This window comes from Antennarius striatus, chromosome 9 (genome assembly GCF_040054535.1).
Source record: "Antennarius striatus isolate MH-2024 chromosome 9, ASM4005453v1, whole genome shotgun sequence".
Lineage (NCBI taxonomy): Eukaryota > Metazoa > Chordata > Actinopteri > Lophiiformes > Antennariidae > Antennarius > Antennarius striatus.
Window position 1 is genome coordinate 15,847,656 of NC_090784.1, and position 17,355 is coordinate 15,865,010.

Genomic DNA, 17,355 nt, shown 5'->3' on the forward strand with positions numbered 1-17,355 from the left:
TGTGCTGCTTGTCGCTTCTATTTCTTTTTACAAGTGCATACAAAAATCCTCATCAATCAGTTTATATATTTAGCCATCATAGAAAAATGTAGACATTACCTCATTCTCCAAATATGAATTACATGTCTTGGAATTGTTGCTCTCGGAGATGTGACAGGACACGTCAGATTGCAAAGGAAACAAAGACTCACAATCGAGGCTTTTATGAAACATTTTTAATACATCTTTGCTTAGATCAAAAAGCCCCGGATGCCCTCGGATGTTGTGAAGGACAGAGAGAGGAGGATCTCTGGTGTGAGTTGTGGCCCTCCCCCATCATGTCCACCATTGTGGGTCATTCTGGAGGACAAAACAGTGCATGATATACAATCTAACACCACTAGATAGCACTGTTAGCTCAAGCTGATCAAAATCACTGCAGTAACCTCCCAAAATATACATGCACACACCACCAGGAGGGCGTTATAACTGATACACCTAGAGTTTGGTGGGTTTAATGATATTAGACATAAAATGCTTTTGTTATGATGGTTATAATGGCAAAAAGACTGAGGTGACATTCTATGGCATTAAGCTATAACTGTTTCTGATGTTTTTCAGATGCACATTATCAGAGGTGACAGGCGAAGGTTACATGTCATGCAAACTAGATAAATAAATCTTTATGTGTACCTTTACTATAAAGTTAATCATCCACTGGCAATAATGTAGTGCTCCCAGTTAAAAAAAGAAAAAGAAAATATACATACATTATGTAAACAGTCAAAGAAATTGCACTTTCTTGGCTTGTTATTAGAAGCCACACTACTGAAAGAGAGCAGAAATTTAACACTGAAAAAAAAGTTTCACTGCCACTGATTGTCTGACCAATAAAAAAACATACACTCTGCTAAAAAGAGACAAATTATGTAATTCTACAAAAACATACACAATCATAGTCAGTTTTAAGGACAATAACTGATATATTGGTCAGCTGTATAGTCTGTTAAAAATACGTTAGTAAAATGACAGATTTGACTTTGATGTATAATCTAAATAGTATTATCATGTGTAATGGTAATTCTGCACGCTACTGTTGACAGAAGGAAAACAGATCTTTCTCTCTATATACATTCACATGAAACTGTAGTCTCATAGTAAGCTCCACTAAGTGGATTAGCCCAATGCTCCTAAGATAATAGCAATCCACTATGCAACTGTACAGAAAAACAAGCTCCAATCCTAGGTATTCACAATTTAAAAAAACATGATAAAGGAAGTTGTAATATAGTCCTTATCAGAAGAGATATTGCTTTATAAAGACTGCATTAGTTTGCTTAGGTACATACACAAGACAACATGGCACTTCTGCAGAGCATTTGGGGCAAATCAATTTATTCCCTTTCCTCTCTCTTCTCTACCCTCGAGGACATTCTGATTGTCAATGTTCTGAAGCAAAAAGTGAAACATTCTCAAAGGCAGCCTGAAGTAAACAAAACACTTTTTAACCTCTCTCTCTCTCTTCCCCAGGAAGCAATACTGAAAACCCTCAACAATAGGCATTCCTATCATTAATATATTTTGCCATTTTCTTTATCAGACGGTGACGTCATCCATTTTATTCAAAAATAACTTCTTTCTTAAATCCTCATTAGAAATTCTCTAGCAGCAATGCCAAAATTCCCATCATGAAGCCCACCCTCCCATGCCTATTCACTCCTGCATGGCAGACACTGTCTTGGTAAAGAGAAGAAAAAACCTTACACTGTCTCAACAGCTTTTAACTGGTTCACTTCTCCTTGTATCATTTCCCAAAGGTGCAACGTGACTTTGAAAGCTTAACAATTAAACGAAGGTTAAATTTTGACCTAGTTAGGCCCAGGCTTAAAAATTTTTTTGTTCCTGTGGGCAGTTTTTAATTCCTTGTCTCTCGGAAACTTCAGAGTCAAAATGCTAAGTACCATATCTGTCCACTTTCAGGCCATGAACAGCGTCTGTCTTTCTCAGTTGCTTAAGGTGCCAAGTATGATGTACTGTGTCCACTGAGCATACATACAGTCTTTAGTGTGCTTGTTCATTCAGCACTAGTGCAAATTCAATTCAGCTGGTCTGTTTCTTTCATCTGGGACAGTGTCTCTCCATTTCTATTATCCGTTGCCGCTTGGACAAAAGATGTGTTGCCATGGTTTCATCCTTGGTGTTACGGCCTTCAGAATGCTTAGTTCAACAAACTCAAATGTCAGTGAGTGAGATATCCTTCGTGAATTTTCATCAGCTATGAATCTTCGCATCTCTTCTTCTGCTTTTGCTTGTTCTCTGTGGTGTTACTACTGTAAATAGCAGTGTTATGACATCTTTTTCCATTCATCTGTCCAGTGGTGGGCCTGGTCCCTTTCTCAGAGTGGTCCCACCTACATAAAGGCAAGATACTATCAAGAAAAATGTCAATAGACCTTTCTGAGTTCCCTTGTTTTTCTAGCTTATACACAACTCACCTCTTTCTGTTAGCTTATAAATGCTGCAGGGTCAAAAGTAAATCATTCAGCCGTTTCCTCCTCTGTTCTCGGCTGCAGACCTCGTCTTCCCCTCGTTTTTCTTCCTCTCTGTCCTCCTCCTGTCTGTTTCGGGTTTTGGTGTGCTGTGGTGAACAAGCACGCAGAATTATTTGCAAAGGCAAACTTTTCTTCTTACGATTTTAGAGATCTTGTTGTGTTTTTAATGTGGCTGCATTTGTTCATTCACACTCACACTAGCAGTGAGCGAACTGGAGGTGTCCTGATTCTGATGCTGAGGGTCACTGCTGATAACCGTCACCTCCACCCCCACTTGCTGATCTGAGGGTCAGAGAGAATAAACCGTTTTCTGTATTCTGTATGTTAATGGAGACATTACAGGAGATAAGGCAAACAGTACTTCATTTATTGTACAGATAAAGTTTATCAGGCTTTATGCTAGTTTTTATTTGCCCCGATTCCTATCTGCCATCAGTCAGGGAGTCTGATGGAAACTGTGGTTTCACTACTAATGGGGAGAGTTGATGCCAAAAGTGGATGACAGACATGGGGAAACATTTCTGCAGACTGAAATTCTGTGGTTGGAAAACCACTTAGTTTGTGCTGAGTATGATATGGACAGACAAGCCAAATATGAGGGCAGCAGGCTGTAAGCTGAGCACACACTAGCACATATACATGCTCACATAAAGTAAAAAAGACACAGAACACCAACGTGAATTCATACAGGTGTAGAGTAAAAAAAAAAGAAGACAATGTGGATATGAGTTCAACCACATACACACAAACACCTACAGAAACAAAAACAAACACACACACTTGCTTCATGGACCTGACTTGATGTGGCTGTCGTCCCCATTGCCTCCATCAAAGGGAAGATGTTGTAAGTCCCTCTCCTCTCCCTCTGCGTCTCTCTCTCTCTCTACCCTCAGTCGTATCTGTCTGTCTCTCACAAGCTCCCAGTTTCTCACAAGGAACACATGGTGTTTCACCACAAAGTTCCTGGTCCAGGCACAGGAGGGAGAAACGGAAGCCATCAACAATACTTCAGTTCAGTGACAATGCACAGAGCAGCTGATCTTCAAATAGTTCTTTCCATACCTCTCACAGCTGGTCAGAGGCTCCATGTCGAGGTGAGGGAACAGACTGGTAATGTCACTTGAGCTCTCCTCCTGTGGAAAAGACATACAAAGGAGTGAAATACACATTTCAGCGGTTATAAATGTTGCATTCTTCACTGCTCTGAATTAACCTGAAGCCGCAAAGACTCACCACTCTCTGGTGAGAAGATAAAGTCCTCTCCTTCAGTCGGCCTGAGTGCAAAGAGAGCAAAAAAAGAAAAAGAGAAAAAGAGTATAAAAACATTGATTTGATCCATCAACTGAACCTGAAGATAATATACCCAATCCTGACGACTCACAGTAGTGCCGCTTCCTCTTCAAAGGGACGGAAGGCTGTCTTTGAAGCTGTAGCAACATAATATGACAGTTGTATACCATTTTTACCTCCAAGAATGCTTTTGCTTGACCTTCTAAATTCCTGATTCTGTGTTGGGGGCTCCTACTGTACCTGATTGTTCTGCCACAGCCACATCACATCATAGGGTAATTGGAAATGAATCCGTTTCAGCCTAAGGTACTTCCCTAGAGAACACAAATGATTCTGGATGAAACACCATGATAAACTACATGTACACTGTTTATTACATTCCGCTTCAAAGCGGTTATGTATTGTAATTGTCAGTGTTCGTGTGGTCGTTCGTCCGTTGGTCCACCAAATATCTTCGCAACCATTGCAGATAGAAAGATGAAACATAAAGCACATTCCTCAGGCGGCAAAGGGGATGAAAATGAGATGATGACCTTAACCTTCAGAAAACTAGGTCACAGTCAGATTTCAACTTTTGTACACTCAGGAACCGGATAAGATAGAAAGACAAGGGAGGCCAGTGTGAGTAAGACCATAGATCAAAGCTAGTGCTTTGATAAATGACAGTAGGTCAGAGCACTAGCTTTGATCTTTGTCCTATGCAAGTAGGTCAGGGTAAAATTTTGAATTTAGGGTTGTCGTGGGATGTTGCAGTCTGTGGCTCCCTTGGTTCTAGTTTTTTATTTGATATACTGACCAACATGTATGGGAGCAGGTAGAATGCCATACTGATGCTCCTCTGGTATGTATTCCATACTGTCTCGATACAGCTGCTGAGCTTGTGAGGGGGGACTGAGAAATAAACACGTGAATTAATTTAGAGAAAAAAAAACTGATGACAAAAATACTTCATAAGAGCTTTTTAAGTATGCAACTCACTCTGTAGTTTTGTAATCATCGGAGTAAAGACCTGCCCTCAGAAAATTCTTCCTGGGAGGACCGTACGCCCTCTCCTCTGATTGGATAGTTACTGGTTGGGATGGAGCCTCATCTACGTCGGATTGGCTGAAACGTTCAGGGGGGTCGTCATACTCGTGTTTATCCTCAGTAACACTAAAAGGAAAACATCAACAGAGAGACAGAACGATAGAGAGGAAAAATAGGAAGAGGGAAAGGGCACTGGTTTAGCACACAGTGCTGAAAACGATGTGTTAATATAGCAGTGAGTGAGTGGTTGTATTGAATTTTCCACTCAACCAGCTCAGGTGCTTTACAATACTATCTGATTGCTTACCTCTGATGACAAGGAGAGTCACCATGTTTTCTTTTCCGCCCTCTCTTTCTCCTGGCTTGCAGCTTCAACTCTGTCACCTGGCCCGCTGCGCTGCCTCCTCGATCTCTCTCTGACCCTCTTACATCTTTTCTACCCTCAACGTCTCTCCCATCTCTGTTGTGGCCTGGCAAGAGCTCAAGTGATGACAAGGAGGGAGCTGCTGATGAGTGCAGGGTGGACAATATATCGGAGGGCAGTGGGTGCTTTCTGGGCCGCCCCGGCCCTCTTTTTTTGTGCCCTGCCCCAATGTCTGGTATTAGTACACTTTTCTGTATACCCCGGCTTCTCGAGTCACCTTGTAAACCTGCAGTCGTTGAAATAGAAAGAGGGTGGGGGTGTAAGTATGGTAGAGGAAATGAGACAGATGTGCATCAGCGATTGTGCTGGGAGGAGGTGTGAGGTGAGGGCAGTCTATGCTGACTCATACAGGACCACAGATTAGGTGAGTCACAACGTTTTCTCTGACCAGATCACTTCTGGGAAATGCATTAGGAAATGATTTATGTACAAACACTCAGACGGCTTTAAACCACAAGGTCGGTCAAAACAAAGTGCAGAATGCATACTTTTTAATATGAGTGCAATCTCAAAAGGCTGACCAGATGAAGAGAGAAAGGAAAAAATGTCTCTGTGTGAGCATGGCATGCTGTACTTCACAACACGTGTGTTTTAAATTAGATGATGACCTGATGTCAAAAGTATTCCACCTCTTTCTAAAACAAAATTTCTCTTCACACTTGCCCAAAGCCTGACCTCTGTGGTAGTCCTTCATCAATCACTACTGAGGTCATCTATCTTTTTGCTAATTTTCCACAGTCTCCGACAAGACTGGCCACTATTTCCAGTCTGGATTTTTCCAAGTCAAATAGGCCCTGTTGGCCAGCAGTGAGGAATAGGCCAAGCTTTAAATAGACAATCTGGTGGTTAACTAATGACTGTGTTCAATGAGTAGCCCCAGCCTGCAACAGCGTGTGGTTCGTCAGTGACGGGAAGATTCAAAGATTTTCTGCAAGATTCCCATCAAGAAGGTGCCGTCATGCTGTGACACTTTCTTTTCTTTTTTTTTAAACAAAATTCCGACTATGTTGTTGTGTGCGCATGCGATAGTGCATGTGTGTGTGTGTGTGTGTGTGTGTGTGTGTGTTGGGGAACCAAGCAGAGGGAGTCGGAAATTGACTATAAAAAGAACCGACTCTGATTTCCTCTAAAATAGCCTCTAGGCTTTAATGAGTTGCTCAACACTAAGGAAGCAATGCTCAGACTAGATTGAAGAAACCGCTGGAGCCACAGTCTCATGTCAACATTGTGCAAATACAAAAGTCTGTCACTGTGCAAATGATTAGAATCTCTCAGCAAAATCATTCAACAATCTATCCTGTAAGTTAGACCTATATTGTTACCATATTCTTCATATTCATATTTTCTGCCATTAAAATAGAAACAAAGTACAAAATTGAGTTTTTTGTAGCTTTTAGCAGCACAAGCAGTTTACAGACAGAGAAATTCTCCCATTACATTGCAATGTTTGTATTAAGTGGTAATTCTAAAAGAACCTTATGCAGAGGCTTCAAACAGAATCACATGCATATCAGTGCTCTACTAATTCATATATTTAAGGGTGCAATAAGACATCCTTACCTGATTCTCTCCTTTCTGTCCACGCCGGCTCGTCTCTCCTCCATGACCTGTCTCCACTTGCTGGATTCCTACCAACCAATCTGCTTCTCAGACCCCGCCCCCCTGCTGTGAGGGCAGCGGATGTGAACAGGTTGGTGTGTGTCGGGGACGTTGACGTCCTATATTGTTGTGGCTCTTGAACACCTTCATCATCTTCATCTTCTACATCTGATGCAGCAAGTCTATCAGTTTGTTGCTCCTCAGTGAAGCCTCTCCAGCTGGGGTTCGACTTTCCAAATCCTGTCCCTCCCAGGCCCCCAAACTTTGTCCATCCCTGACCCAATCCTCCCCATCCTCCTCCAAATGAAGACAGGTGAGAGGACCCAAGCCCCACTGAAGTGAGAGATGTGCATTTGTACCTTTCTGCTGGAGATGACAATGGTGAGGCGGATGTGGCAGAAGACAAGAAGGAATCGTTCCCTTTCTCACGTAACCAAGGAGATTCTTTCGACAACACAGTCCCTATTTCTCTTGCCCCTTTCCTTCCTCCTTCTCCTTGGGCCATAAGGAACCCAGACCTCGTCTTTGAACTGGTTAACCCCTCTCTCTCCATACCATCTTCCTCCCCATCCTCGTGTAACTCTTCTTCATCGTCCACATCTTGCTCGCAGTGCCTGTGACGATGTTTATGCTTGTGTTTGTGGTCACTCCTCCCACAGCTGCAGGACAGGTTGGATGTGTACCCTGAGCTGAGGTGTGGGCCTCCTCCACTAACACCTACTCCACCTCCTAGATTACCATCAACCTCTCCTCCTAAACTTCCTTCCCTTAACAGCCTGCTCCTCCGCCTATGGAATCTGGCGGGGTTGAGGAGGAAATGGGCATGATGGGGCTGATGGTGGGAATACTGGTGTGAAGAGGGAAGTGTGTAAGTGCTGGGGAGGTGATGGTAAAGGGTTGTAGCTGGGGGATAGCTGTTGTAAAAACCTATATTTTCAATGGTCTCCTGAAACTTTGATGAACAACCACACTGCCTGCGGTCCAGCTTCCTATTACACTGCACCGGCTGGCAGGGGAAGAACGGCTGAGTGTTGAAGGAGGTATTAGTGGAGTAGGATGAAGGGTGAGGTGAGTAGAATCCATTCAGATTTATTCTGAAGATGTTGGAGCGGGGAGAATGGGAGGACGAGTGAAAACGTTTTCCTCCACCAGCATTTATACTCCCGTCAAAGCCTTGTCCCACTCCTGTCCTTGTCCAAGCTCGCCGTCCAATATGGACCTCACTGAACTGACCAATCAGATCTTCTATTTCAGCCAGAAACTCTGGATCCTGCATATGCAACTGCTGGTGCTTCTTCTTGTGTTTATTTTTCTGTCTTTTAAGTGCATTGTGCCCAAGGCAAGGGTAAAAATCTGAATGGGTGCACTTGTGTCCTGGGCATGGGCATGGGCACAAGCAAGTGCAGGAGGAGGAACAGTCATAATCCCTCCGTTTGTGTCTGTGTCGGTCTCTGTGACGGTCCACACCTGGGGGGTTGATGATGGGGTTTGTGTGTCTGGGCATATGAGAGAGGGGTGAAGAGACAGAGGAGGAACGGTCGACAGCACAGGAGGGGATCCTTTGACCCTTCAAAATCACTCCTGATCCCTGAACCAACCTGAGTACACCTCGGGCTCCCCGGACCTCCCCTCGCTCACAAACACTGTTGTTATCTGTTCCTATTCCGCTATCACTAGGCAAAGTCTCTTCACTGTGTGATTCACTCCTAGGGGAGGGGGTGGCCTCCTTTAAGTGGCTAGGGGAGCCAGGTGTGTGGTGAAGAGGAGGGGTCGGACAGGACAGCTTACATGAAGACTGGTGAAAGGGAAAGTGATGCCTTCCTTGACATGGACAACTCTTTTTCACAAATGGAGAGAGGGATGAAGAGGAAGAAGGACGGGGAGAGGTACAGGAGGATGACGGTGAGGGGAGGGAAAAGGGGTGAGGAAAAAGTAAGGAGGATGTTGGTTCTGTGAGGCTACCTTCACTATAAGGGCTCTGAGCCCCACTTGAGTGGGTGAGAGATGGGGAGGGAAATGGGTGAGAGGGGGGAGGCTGGAGTTGGTTAGAGAACAGAGACGTCTCAGAGAGACTGGTAAACAGAGACGACTGAGTTGAGTTCTGGGAGTTAGTTTGGATCTTAGAAGTTGTTTGGATTTTAGGCTTGCGTCCTCGCCTCTTGCCCATGTAGATGGTTCCTCTCTTGCTCACATTAATCTGAGGTCCCAGTTTACTCCCAAAGGAGGAAGACAGGGCTGAGAGCGTGTGTACTGTTGTCGCCCCTATTGATTTACACATATTTAGAGAGGTTTCACCATCTTCTGCCTTGCCTCCGCGTCTCTGCATTCCTATATACCCAGAAAACATTACTTTATGAAGTTTTCTCTTCTTCCTTTTGTGAATCTCATTAATCACTTTTTTGATCTTTATCTGTCTGTCACCCTGACAATCTTTATTCCTGCCTCTATCATCTGCATGATTCAGTGCATCTCCACTCTGGTTTTGGGAATGAGGTCGTTTGGGAGGACGACCTCGCTTCTTGGGACTGGATTTAGATTGAGCAGCACACTGGAATATTGGACTTGGCTCAAGCACAGGGGCTTTCTGAATTCTGTCACACCCCAAAAGAGGCACCTCAGTTTGAATACAATTTGGTGAAAGTCTAGGGGGAGGTTCGTTTAAGAGAGAGCTTTGGGACTTAGGACGGCCGCGTTTTCGAGCAGGGGTTATGGCATATGTGGATGCAGGGGGGCTAGCATTTAATGAAGAATGACTCTGCTGTGGGGATGGAGGTTTGGTTGCAGGGGAGATAGCAGAAAAGCTGCCAGTTAAGGAGCTAGAGGGAGCATGATGTGACTCATCAGCATGCTGAAAAGTGGCTTTGGCAGGAAAGGGAGTCTTGGGGTTCAGGGGAAAACTGGTATTATGATGGGAATCTGAAGACACTTCCTGACTTTCTGCCCTCTGAGCCCGGTGCACTAGCTTGGTCCAGCTGGGCCGCCTGGCTTTACGTTTCTTGAGTGGTCGACTATCCTGCTCCTGGGGGGAACAAGGGGGGGAAACTGATGCACGAGCAGAAGGACTGGGCACAGAGGGAGGTGTAGAGGAAGAGGTGTGGCTTTGAGGCACAGCTGAATGTTTGGTGACGTCTTGATCTTTTGACTTATTATTTTCACCTGTTGCTGAATCAGCTTGGTTAACTGGCTTGCAACTGTCATCTACCTTGTTTGTTTCCTCTGATCTGTTTAGAGTTACTATTTTAGAGGACGTATCTATTTTACCAATTTCAATGGTTTCATCGCATTTTCCATTATTATTCTCAGTTCTTGGTCTGTCTGGGCTAAATTTATCCCTTCTTTTTTCACTCTTTCCTCTTCCTGTCTTTAGATCATCCCTCCATGCATCATCAGTCAAATGTCTTTCATCCTTTTCTTTACTGTGTCTTGATTTTCCTTCCTTCCCTTTATCCCTTTTCTTCTTCTTGCCCTCCTTGTTTCTGCTGTCGTTGTTTGCTCCTTCAGACTCGAATCTCTCTCTCTTCAGTTTTCTGTTTTTCAGTTTGTCTTTCTTTATTTTCCTCTCTTTCTCTCTCTTTATCTCTGGTGAGGGCTGTGGAGAAGGAATCTGATCTTGGGATTGGGTAGAGGACAGATGCACAGTGGGGGAGGACTGTGGTTTAGAGGTGACTGGGGAAGCGGAAGGAGAGTCTGGTCTTGTCTTACTGGACTGGCCAAGTTCTTTATGGGAGCTGCTGGAGACTAGAGGTTTTGTTAAGCTCTCAACTGAAGAAACAGAGGAGGAACTGCTGTGCTTTCCAATTCTGATTTTCGATGAAGTGGAAGTGCCAAGGATGACCACAGAGCCTTTCCCATTCAATTTGCCCTTTTGTTTTTTTGTCTGTAACGCGTCATTCTGTTTCTTGCAGATCTTTTCCTCATTCCTTGTTTCCGAGGCTTGGATAGTTAAGGTGGAAGGAGTAGTTGTAGCTTTATGATTTGCTGTGGGAGAACTGGGTTTGTGTCCTATAGAGACAGACTGGCCATTGACACTGGGGAGCGTGTCTTTCTTCACTCTCTCGGATGAGCCATTGGAATTCACATTTGTTTTATCAATCACTTTAGTAGGGACCTAGAGGAGGCAAACATAGGATCTCTGTCTTAGATAACATTGGCTGTGACATCCATTTGTTTTCTGTCAACAACAGGAGAGGACAATAGGAAAGAGACAATAACTGAAATACTTTTGTTTTTGTCCACACATGTAAAGAGGGAGTGAGAACAAAATTACTCAATCAGGCAGAGAAAGGAGGGCATACGGAGGAGAAAGGGGAGAACAAGGTGATGGAAAAAGACAGAGCAAGGAGAAATACAAAGGCACAGAAACATGGAGGAAGGGAGTGGAAGAGGGATGGTGGGGGAGTGAAAGATAAATGAGAGCAGGTAGAAAAGAGGGGATGTAAAAATAGAAGAGAGGGGCAGATATAGAGATCTAGGCAGAGACAGAAGAGAGAGAGAAAGCTGTGCTATTGGTAGCTATTAATTGCCACAAATACAGATGAGAAGGCTTGACATTTTGTACTTGTCCTGTAATTTTGGTATGCTGCAGATTAAGTGGCGTGTGCACAGCAAAAGCAATAAGCTTCCCCTTGGGCAATTGTCATAGGGACTGATTGACCAATGTCTGTAATACCTCCAAGTGGTTGCTGTGCTGTTGTCCTATTAATAGGCCTGTTTATTGAAATGGGCTTCTAAGGTTTCATTATTGAGACAATAGCTCATTTGACCTTATTACAACTGAGCACAGAGCAAAGCATTTTTGCTCTCATTTTGTCTCTCTGGACATTTAGTGCAAGAACCAAAGCTGAGCCACAGCACATCCAGTGCATACCATTCATGAATACCTTTAGCCACTGTAACCTTGGGGCTGCTTTACCACTTTAGGCTAACTGAGACCAATGGCAGGTTTATCATTAGCATGTCATTTGAGTCTTTATGTGTGTGAGGTATGATTCCCCTTTCCTTAACTTACCTGTTTTGCAGACTTGATCCCTTGGCAGGTTATGGCAGAGACTGAGACTTGGGTCGATTCTATTGTAAATGCTGACGTTAACGACACCGGCTGTGATGACAAAGACGATGTTGGCGATGATTTCAATGATGCAATTGGTGGTGGTGGAGCAGCAGATGCAGTTTGTTTGGAAGTGGTCTGGACAGGAGCCAAGTGGTTTGGAGAGGATGCGATTTTGCCAACTCCTGCTTCTCCATCGCCCCTCAGAAGCACCCCCCTGCCTTGCCTCTGATATGTCCTGATTGTGGGCTTGCAAACATAGCTCTCCAAGATCTTAGGTGGTTTCTTGGTGCGTTTGGCCTGTAGTCCAATCCGGAGTCGTACATTCCCCTCAGGGCAGCTCGTCTCTCTGCCAGAGATCTGAAGCTGTTGCTGTCCTGTGTTTCCACACCGCCCCTCGATCAGCAACTCCAGCACTGCCCCCTTGTCTCCATCTCTCTTTCTCCCTGTACCCCTTTTCTCCTCCTCTTTTCCCCTTGCATCTCCATTTTCCCCCTCCTCTCTCCACTTCTCTGCCACTTGGTCCAGTTCAGAGTCTTCGGGCACAGAGGCAGTGTCCAGAGTGGAGTTTGTGTTTTGAGGGGTTCCCCCCTTTACTCTCTGGTCCATCAGAGAAGTCAGGGGAGAGAAATAGGGGAGGGTGGGGTTTCCAGTCTAACAATATTATATGACCCCGGAAGGGTTAGGGGTCAACGACAAGTGGAGTAGAAAGCAGGTGTAGGTCAAGAGATTTGAAAACAGTATCCTTTAACAGTATCCCAGGACAGTGTGCTTCATCCACAAAAGGAAGGTCTCTTTCTTGCGCTTTTTGCTCAAAATGAGATGGAATAAGTCTGAGGCAGTGAGAGAGGGAAACAAGATACAGTCAAAAAGATAGAAGCCAGTGATTAGTCATTTGGTAATCTCAGAGTTAGAGTAGCAGCAGTACAGGAATTGAAGGGGAAAGTCCCATTCCTGCAATCAGCTGTAGAGGTGCTGAAGTCTATGAGCTTAAAGATGATCTCACCATACTGAAAACTCAAGGGGCCAATCAGCTCTACAGATTCTCAGAATGTTGACAATAACTGAAAGACAGATTCAGATTCTTCCAAAACAGCTTCGGCTAGTTTTTTACAACATTCTGTACATAAGAGCAATTAACCAAGGAAGCAAACCCTCCCTTCAACTCCATGCTTAAACTTATGTTAAAATCATTGCTCTGCCTCCTCTGTCCAGATTGATATATCAATCAATTAGCTCTTGACTAATTCAAACCCTTGATTCAGTCTCCTCCCCTCTTCTCCCCACAACCTTCTGTTCTCAGCTACTCTCGCAAGCACTTCTCCCTCCCACCCTTCGCTCTGCTGTACTTTCTTTTCTCTTGAAAACTCCCCTTTTCATGTTTGGCAGAGAGCGTTTGCATGCATTCTCTATTAGTCCTATCCACTCTCTATCCCTCCCTCTTTCTCTGTAGACCACACAGTAAAACGGTCAACTCATACACAGTATCCATGTTAATCAGAACCATATTTCCTCTACCGCTTCATTCTTTTCCTCCCCTCAAACCTAAATCTCTCCATTCACAGTCCGTCCATTCCCCTCCTCCCTTTTGAATAGTGGTAACACAAATCCGTAGGAAAGGGTAAAACTTATTTTTGGAAAAGAGCACAAATTCCTCCTCCTCCCATTGCTTCCTTTCAGTCAAGTAAGCTTTTCATTGACCCCATTGTAAATGGACTTTTAATGTGACATTACAGCAAGGAACCCACCCTAAAATAACATTCTCCTCGTCAGAAAGAAAACTTTCACTCTCGCTCAGACTGTTCAGTCCAGTTTTTAATATACTGAAGGGAAGCAGCATCTTCTGTTATGCTTGCTTCATTACTCTCTCTCATTAGGGGAGACAGACATCCATTTTCTAATAAAACACGCCCCACCAAACACTGTCACAGGTTTCTCCTGAGAACCTCTTATGAAATAGCACTTGGGTCTCTAAATACATCAAACTGTCCCCTTAAATATCTTTGATAATGTTTAAAAGCCCAGTGAGATATCTCTCTTGCCTCATGGTCCCTCCACACCCAGACCCTTTCCTTGAATCATACTGAGCTCAAATCAACATCTGTTCCAGTAACTGCTATTATGTAACACGTTTTGGAAAGTATTTCGCAGCCCAAACCTGCTCACAATAAACTAGATTGAGTAAAGAATAGGCAGACCTATTATTGTGACCTCTGTTTCAGAGGCCTGACTCATATAACAACAGGTAACTGGACAGGAAGAGGACATAGGCATGGGTCAATTACAATCTTTTTGTGAAATGTGACAATAAGAAGAGCAAAAGTATGGCAGATTTTCAAACTTAAAAGTGCAAACCCATTCATCATCAGTCAAAGAAATACTAAGAGCTTTTAATAGCTTTTTATAGATTTTTTAATATTCCCTGGAGCTTAATATTTGATGTATATTTAGAGTGGAGTCATTAACCACATGTCATACAACGTGTTGTAAATTACTGTAAAATCTGCAATGCAATCTGGTTGAAATAAACGACAGCATTGTGAAATAATGCTATGACTGGCATGGATGTACTATACCCTCACACATGAAAAGAAAAAAACCATCATCGTAAGGTGGAAGAAAAATGTAGAAACAAAATTCGGAACCATCAAAGCTGTGGCTCAGTGGGTGGAGGAGATACCCACTTATTGGAAGATCAGTGGGTCGATCTCAGTCTCCTAGATTCTGCTTGTTCAATTACAGTGATTGATTGTGTGAGTGGCAATCACTTCTGTAGAGCAGGTGGCACCTTGTAACCTTGTGGCCACTGTGTCTAGATGTTTAAATGTAAATGTTTGCTTGTTTTGAAGAGCTTTGAATGGTCAGTCACAATAAAAGGTCCTTTATGCATATATAATTTTAGTAACACTATTGAAATGTCATTGAATACAGGATACATGATAAACTGACTGTTTCAGGGTTTAGCCTCTCGCTTTTTGTTAGCGGCGATTTCCTGCAGGGATGGATGGATATACTGTACACTAAAATACAGAGTTATGTGCTCACAATATGTACTAATTTACTGACTGACATCAGCTCTGTGTTGAAAATTCTAGAGAATAAATTTATGAAATGTAAATTAATTACTAGTAATGCATTGTATATCTATCTATCAAAATATAACCTGTACCAACTAAAAAATAGAGTACTTTGCATGTGTGGCTGCTCCCACTTATTTAAAATAAATTAAAAGGTTTTACAGTGCATAGTTCTTGCACATAATTCAAATTTTTTTCCAACAGCACCCCAGAAGCTATTTCCATTGACAGGATGATAAGTGGACTGAAGACTGTAGGGTAGTTCCTCGGCAGAAGCGATGAGGCTACGATTAAATCATGATAATGGTCCATTGTTTTTCCATCACCATCCCATGTTAGCACCAATAACTACTACACCATTATCATCTGCCTGACAACAGCAGGAGCATGGCAGTCCAAAGTGAAAAGTGGGGTTGCGTGTGGTGTCATCTCAAATTATTCAACCGTGAAGCCTCAACTCCTCAAACGGTGGTAAGTTTCTCATGCGCGTCCTCCTCACGCACGGGTACGCGTTCTTTCCCCCCCGGTGGGCGAATACCTGTACGGAAAGAGTGTTTGTTGTACATTGTGTCCCTAAGCTGCGTAGGCTGACTGATGTTGCTACTGTAGATACAGTATGGCCAGTATGTGTGTGTGTGTGTGTGTGTGTGTGTATGGGGGGGGTGTAACCGCACTGGAGCGACCTATCACTGTTTTACTGACGACGTCAACTGGGGCTTCCTTCTCCATAATGACTTTGCGCACCTCTGAAAATCCGCCAGATGCTGTCGCGCTCACAAATGACACACACATGCACGTGTTGATGTTGTCGTCACGTCTATTTCCATATTATAATAAAAACCCAGATAAAGGCGCACTAAAACAACGGGGGGGGGGGGGGTGGAAGTCAACGTGAAATTGGGGCACTACGTAGCATCCAAAATGTGCTTGTGATGAGTCCGGAGCCACCTTCTTCTCCCCGTCCTTTGCCAGCCCTCGTCTTGTGTCAGCAACATTGAAATAAGAGATACCACCATGCACGCAGAGAAATACTCAGCAACAAGAGATAAAATTAGCGCAAAGCGGAAGCACACAATTCTCACTGTGCTGTGAGCTTGCTGATGATGATGATGATGATGATGATAGGCCTACACATTAATACAGACTGCCATGAAAATCTGTAATAAGGCTACGTAGGCTACTTACCCGAGAGCGCGTCCCGGAGCCAACTGCGTTCAGGCAGGAGGTTAAGGTGTTGCTGTCCTGCTCTCTCCTTTGCAGCAGCAGCAATCCGGAGTCTTTGGTGCATTAGCTGTTGCTTTGATTACATAACTAAAGAGAACGGAGGTTAAAACACCTCCTAAAACCGAGTTTCAGTCTCTTTGAGCGCAGAGCCTACAACAACATTGGCGCGGTGTTTTCATAATCATAGAGTCGACTGATGTCCGTCAGCGCGTCTCCGCAGCTAGGTGGCGGACTGGTTACACTGGATCCTATTTTGCACACTTCTCTCTGGGAAAGTTACATCTCTCCTGCCAGTAATAATGGCTGAGATAGTGCCCTAGTTTGCATACAAGCCGTGAACGTGTCCGCGCCAAGGGCTGCAGTGTGAGCGGGGGCCACGGGCTCTAAACGCGGAGGGGTTTGTCAGTGTGCGGGAATGCAATTGCGTGGCCATTTTCATGCGGCCAGAGGAGGAGATAAAACGGTGAACGCAGCACAGGAACTCATTGCGGTTCATAACAAGCGACCGGGGAGGGTTATTTAGACGCTTAATAAAATGGCGACGACTTGGTGAAAGTAGACTGTTGGCAGGATTTATGAACAGCTAAAAAGTTGCATCGTGCGTTCAACTACGGGATTCAGCTTGTTGGCCACCAGTGGAGGAATTATAGATGTGCAGGTTGATGTAATAAGCACATAAAAAGTTCATATGTGAAGGCTGTATTACGTGAAAAGAACATTTTTTTTAACAAAAAATATTTTAACCCACTCATGCAGTAGTAATTACATAACATCTCTGTGAAAGACACGGAAATGTGCTTGTGATATGCGGACATATTTAAAAATAGATCCTTTAGTAAAACAAAAATCAGTATTTATTATTATTATTATTATTATTATTATTATTATAACACATTTTTCTCCTTGCCTTCTGTGTACAGTATTGTGTTCTTTATCACCTCTGCACAATCAGTAAGTTTTCAGTGTTTTCGTACTTTATCAGAATGAGGTTTACTGCCAAGATTTCATATTCAAGCAGTTTACTTAGGGATATTTACACATGACAATAAACACAGTACACAAAAAACTAAGGAAAAGATGAAAGGCAGTTCTGTAATCCATCCATCCATCCATCCATCCATCCATCCATCCATCCAT

The 17,355-nt window shown here is 43.6% G+C and overlaps 1 protein-coding gene across 5 annotated transcripts; it reads right to left on the reverse strand.

Moving 5' to 3' along the window:
- Positions 1–198: 198 nt before the first annotated feature.
- Positions 199–16,740, reverse strand: LOC137601577 (histone-lysine N-methyltransferase ASH1L-like). 5 transcript variants are annotated; one of them, XM_068323827.1, is made up of 14 exons: positions 16,180–16,729; positions 11,879–12,750; positions 6,832–10,978; positions 5,155–5,497; positions 4,800–4,973; positions 4,618–4,712; positions 4,062–4,135; positions 3,913–3,958; positions 3,765–3,805; positions 3,594–3,664; positions 3,325–3,494; positions 2,728–2,813; positions 2,475–2,617; positions 199–2,390 (listed from the first exon to the last, which is right to left on the reverse strand). In XM_068323827.1, exons 2-13 carry the CDS (start codon positions 12,524–12,526, stop codon positions 2,489–2,491), a joined length of 6,024 nt encoding a protein of 2,007 aa, XP_068179928.1. In that variant the 5' UTR covers positions 12,527–12,750; positions 16,180–16,729; the 3' UTR covers positions 199–2,390; positions 2,475–2,488. The 5 variants fall into 5 exon arrangements, 3 of the variants coding, with proteins under 3 accessions (XP_068179928.1, XP_068179929.1, XP_068179930.1); XM_068323828.1 differs by lacking the exon at positions 199–2,390 and having other exon boundaries at positions 2,477–2,617; positions 3,330–3,494; positions 16,180–16,735; XR_011037070.1 differs by lacking the exon at positions 199–2,390 and having other exon boundaries at positions 2,566–2,617; positions 3,316–3,494; positions 16,180–16,735.
- Between the last annotated feature and the right edge of the window lie 615 nt (positions 16,741–17,355).

Bases quoted from the DNA above. Each gene is read 5' to 3' on its own strand.
- LOC137601577 (XM_068323827.1), bottom strand. From the start codon at position 12,526: ATGGACCAGAGAGTAAAGGGGGGAACCCCTCAAAACACAAACTCCACT. The intron at 10,979-11,878 runs GTAAGTTAAGGA...TGCCTCCTCTAG, and splicing joins GGATCAAGTCTGCAAAACAG to GTCCCTACTAAAGTGATTGA. The intron at 3,959-4,061 runs GTACAGTAGGAG...ATGTTGCTACAG, and splicing joins GGCTGTGGCAGAACAATCAG to CTTCAAAGACAGCCTTCCGT.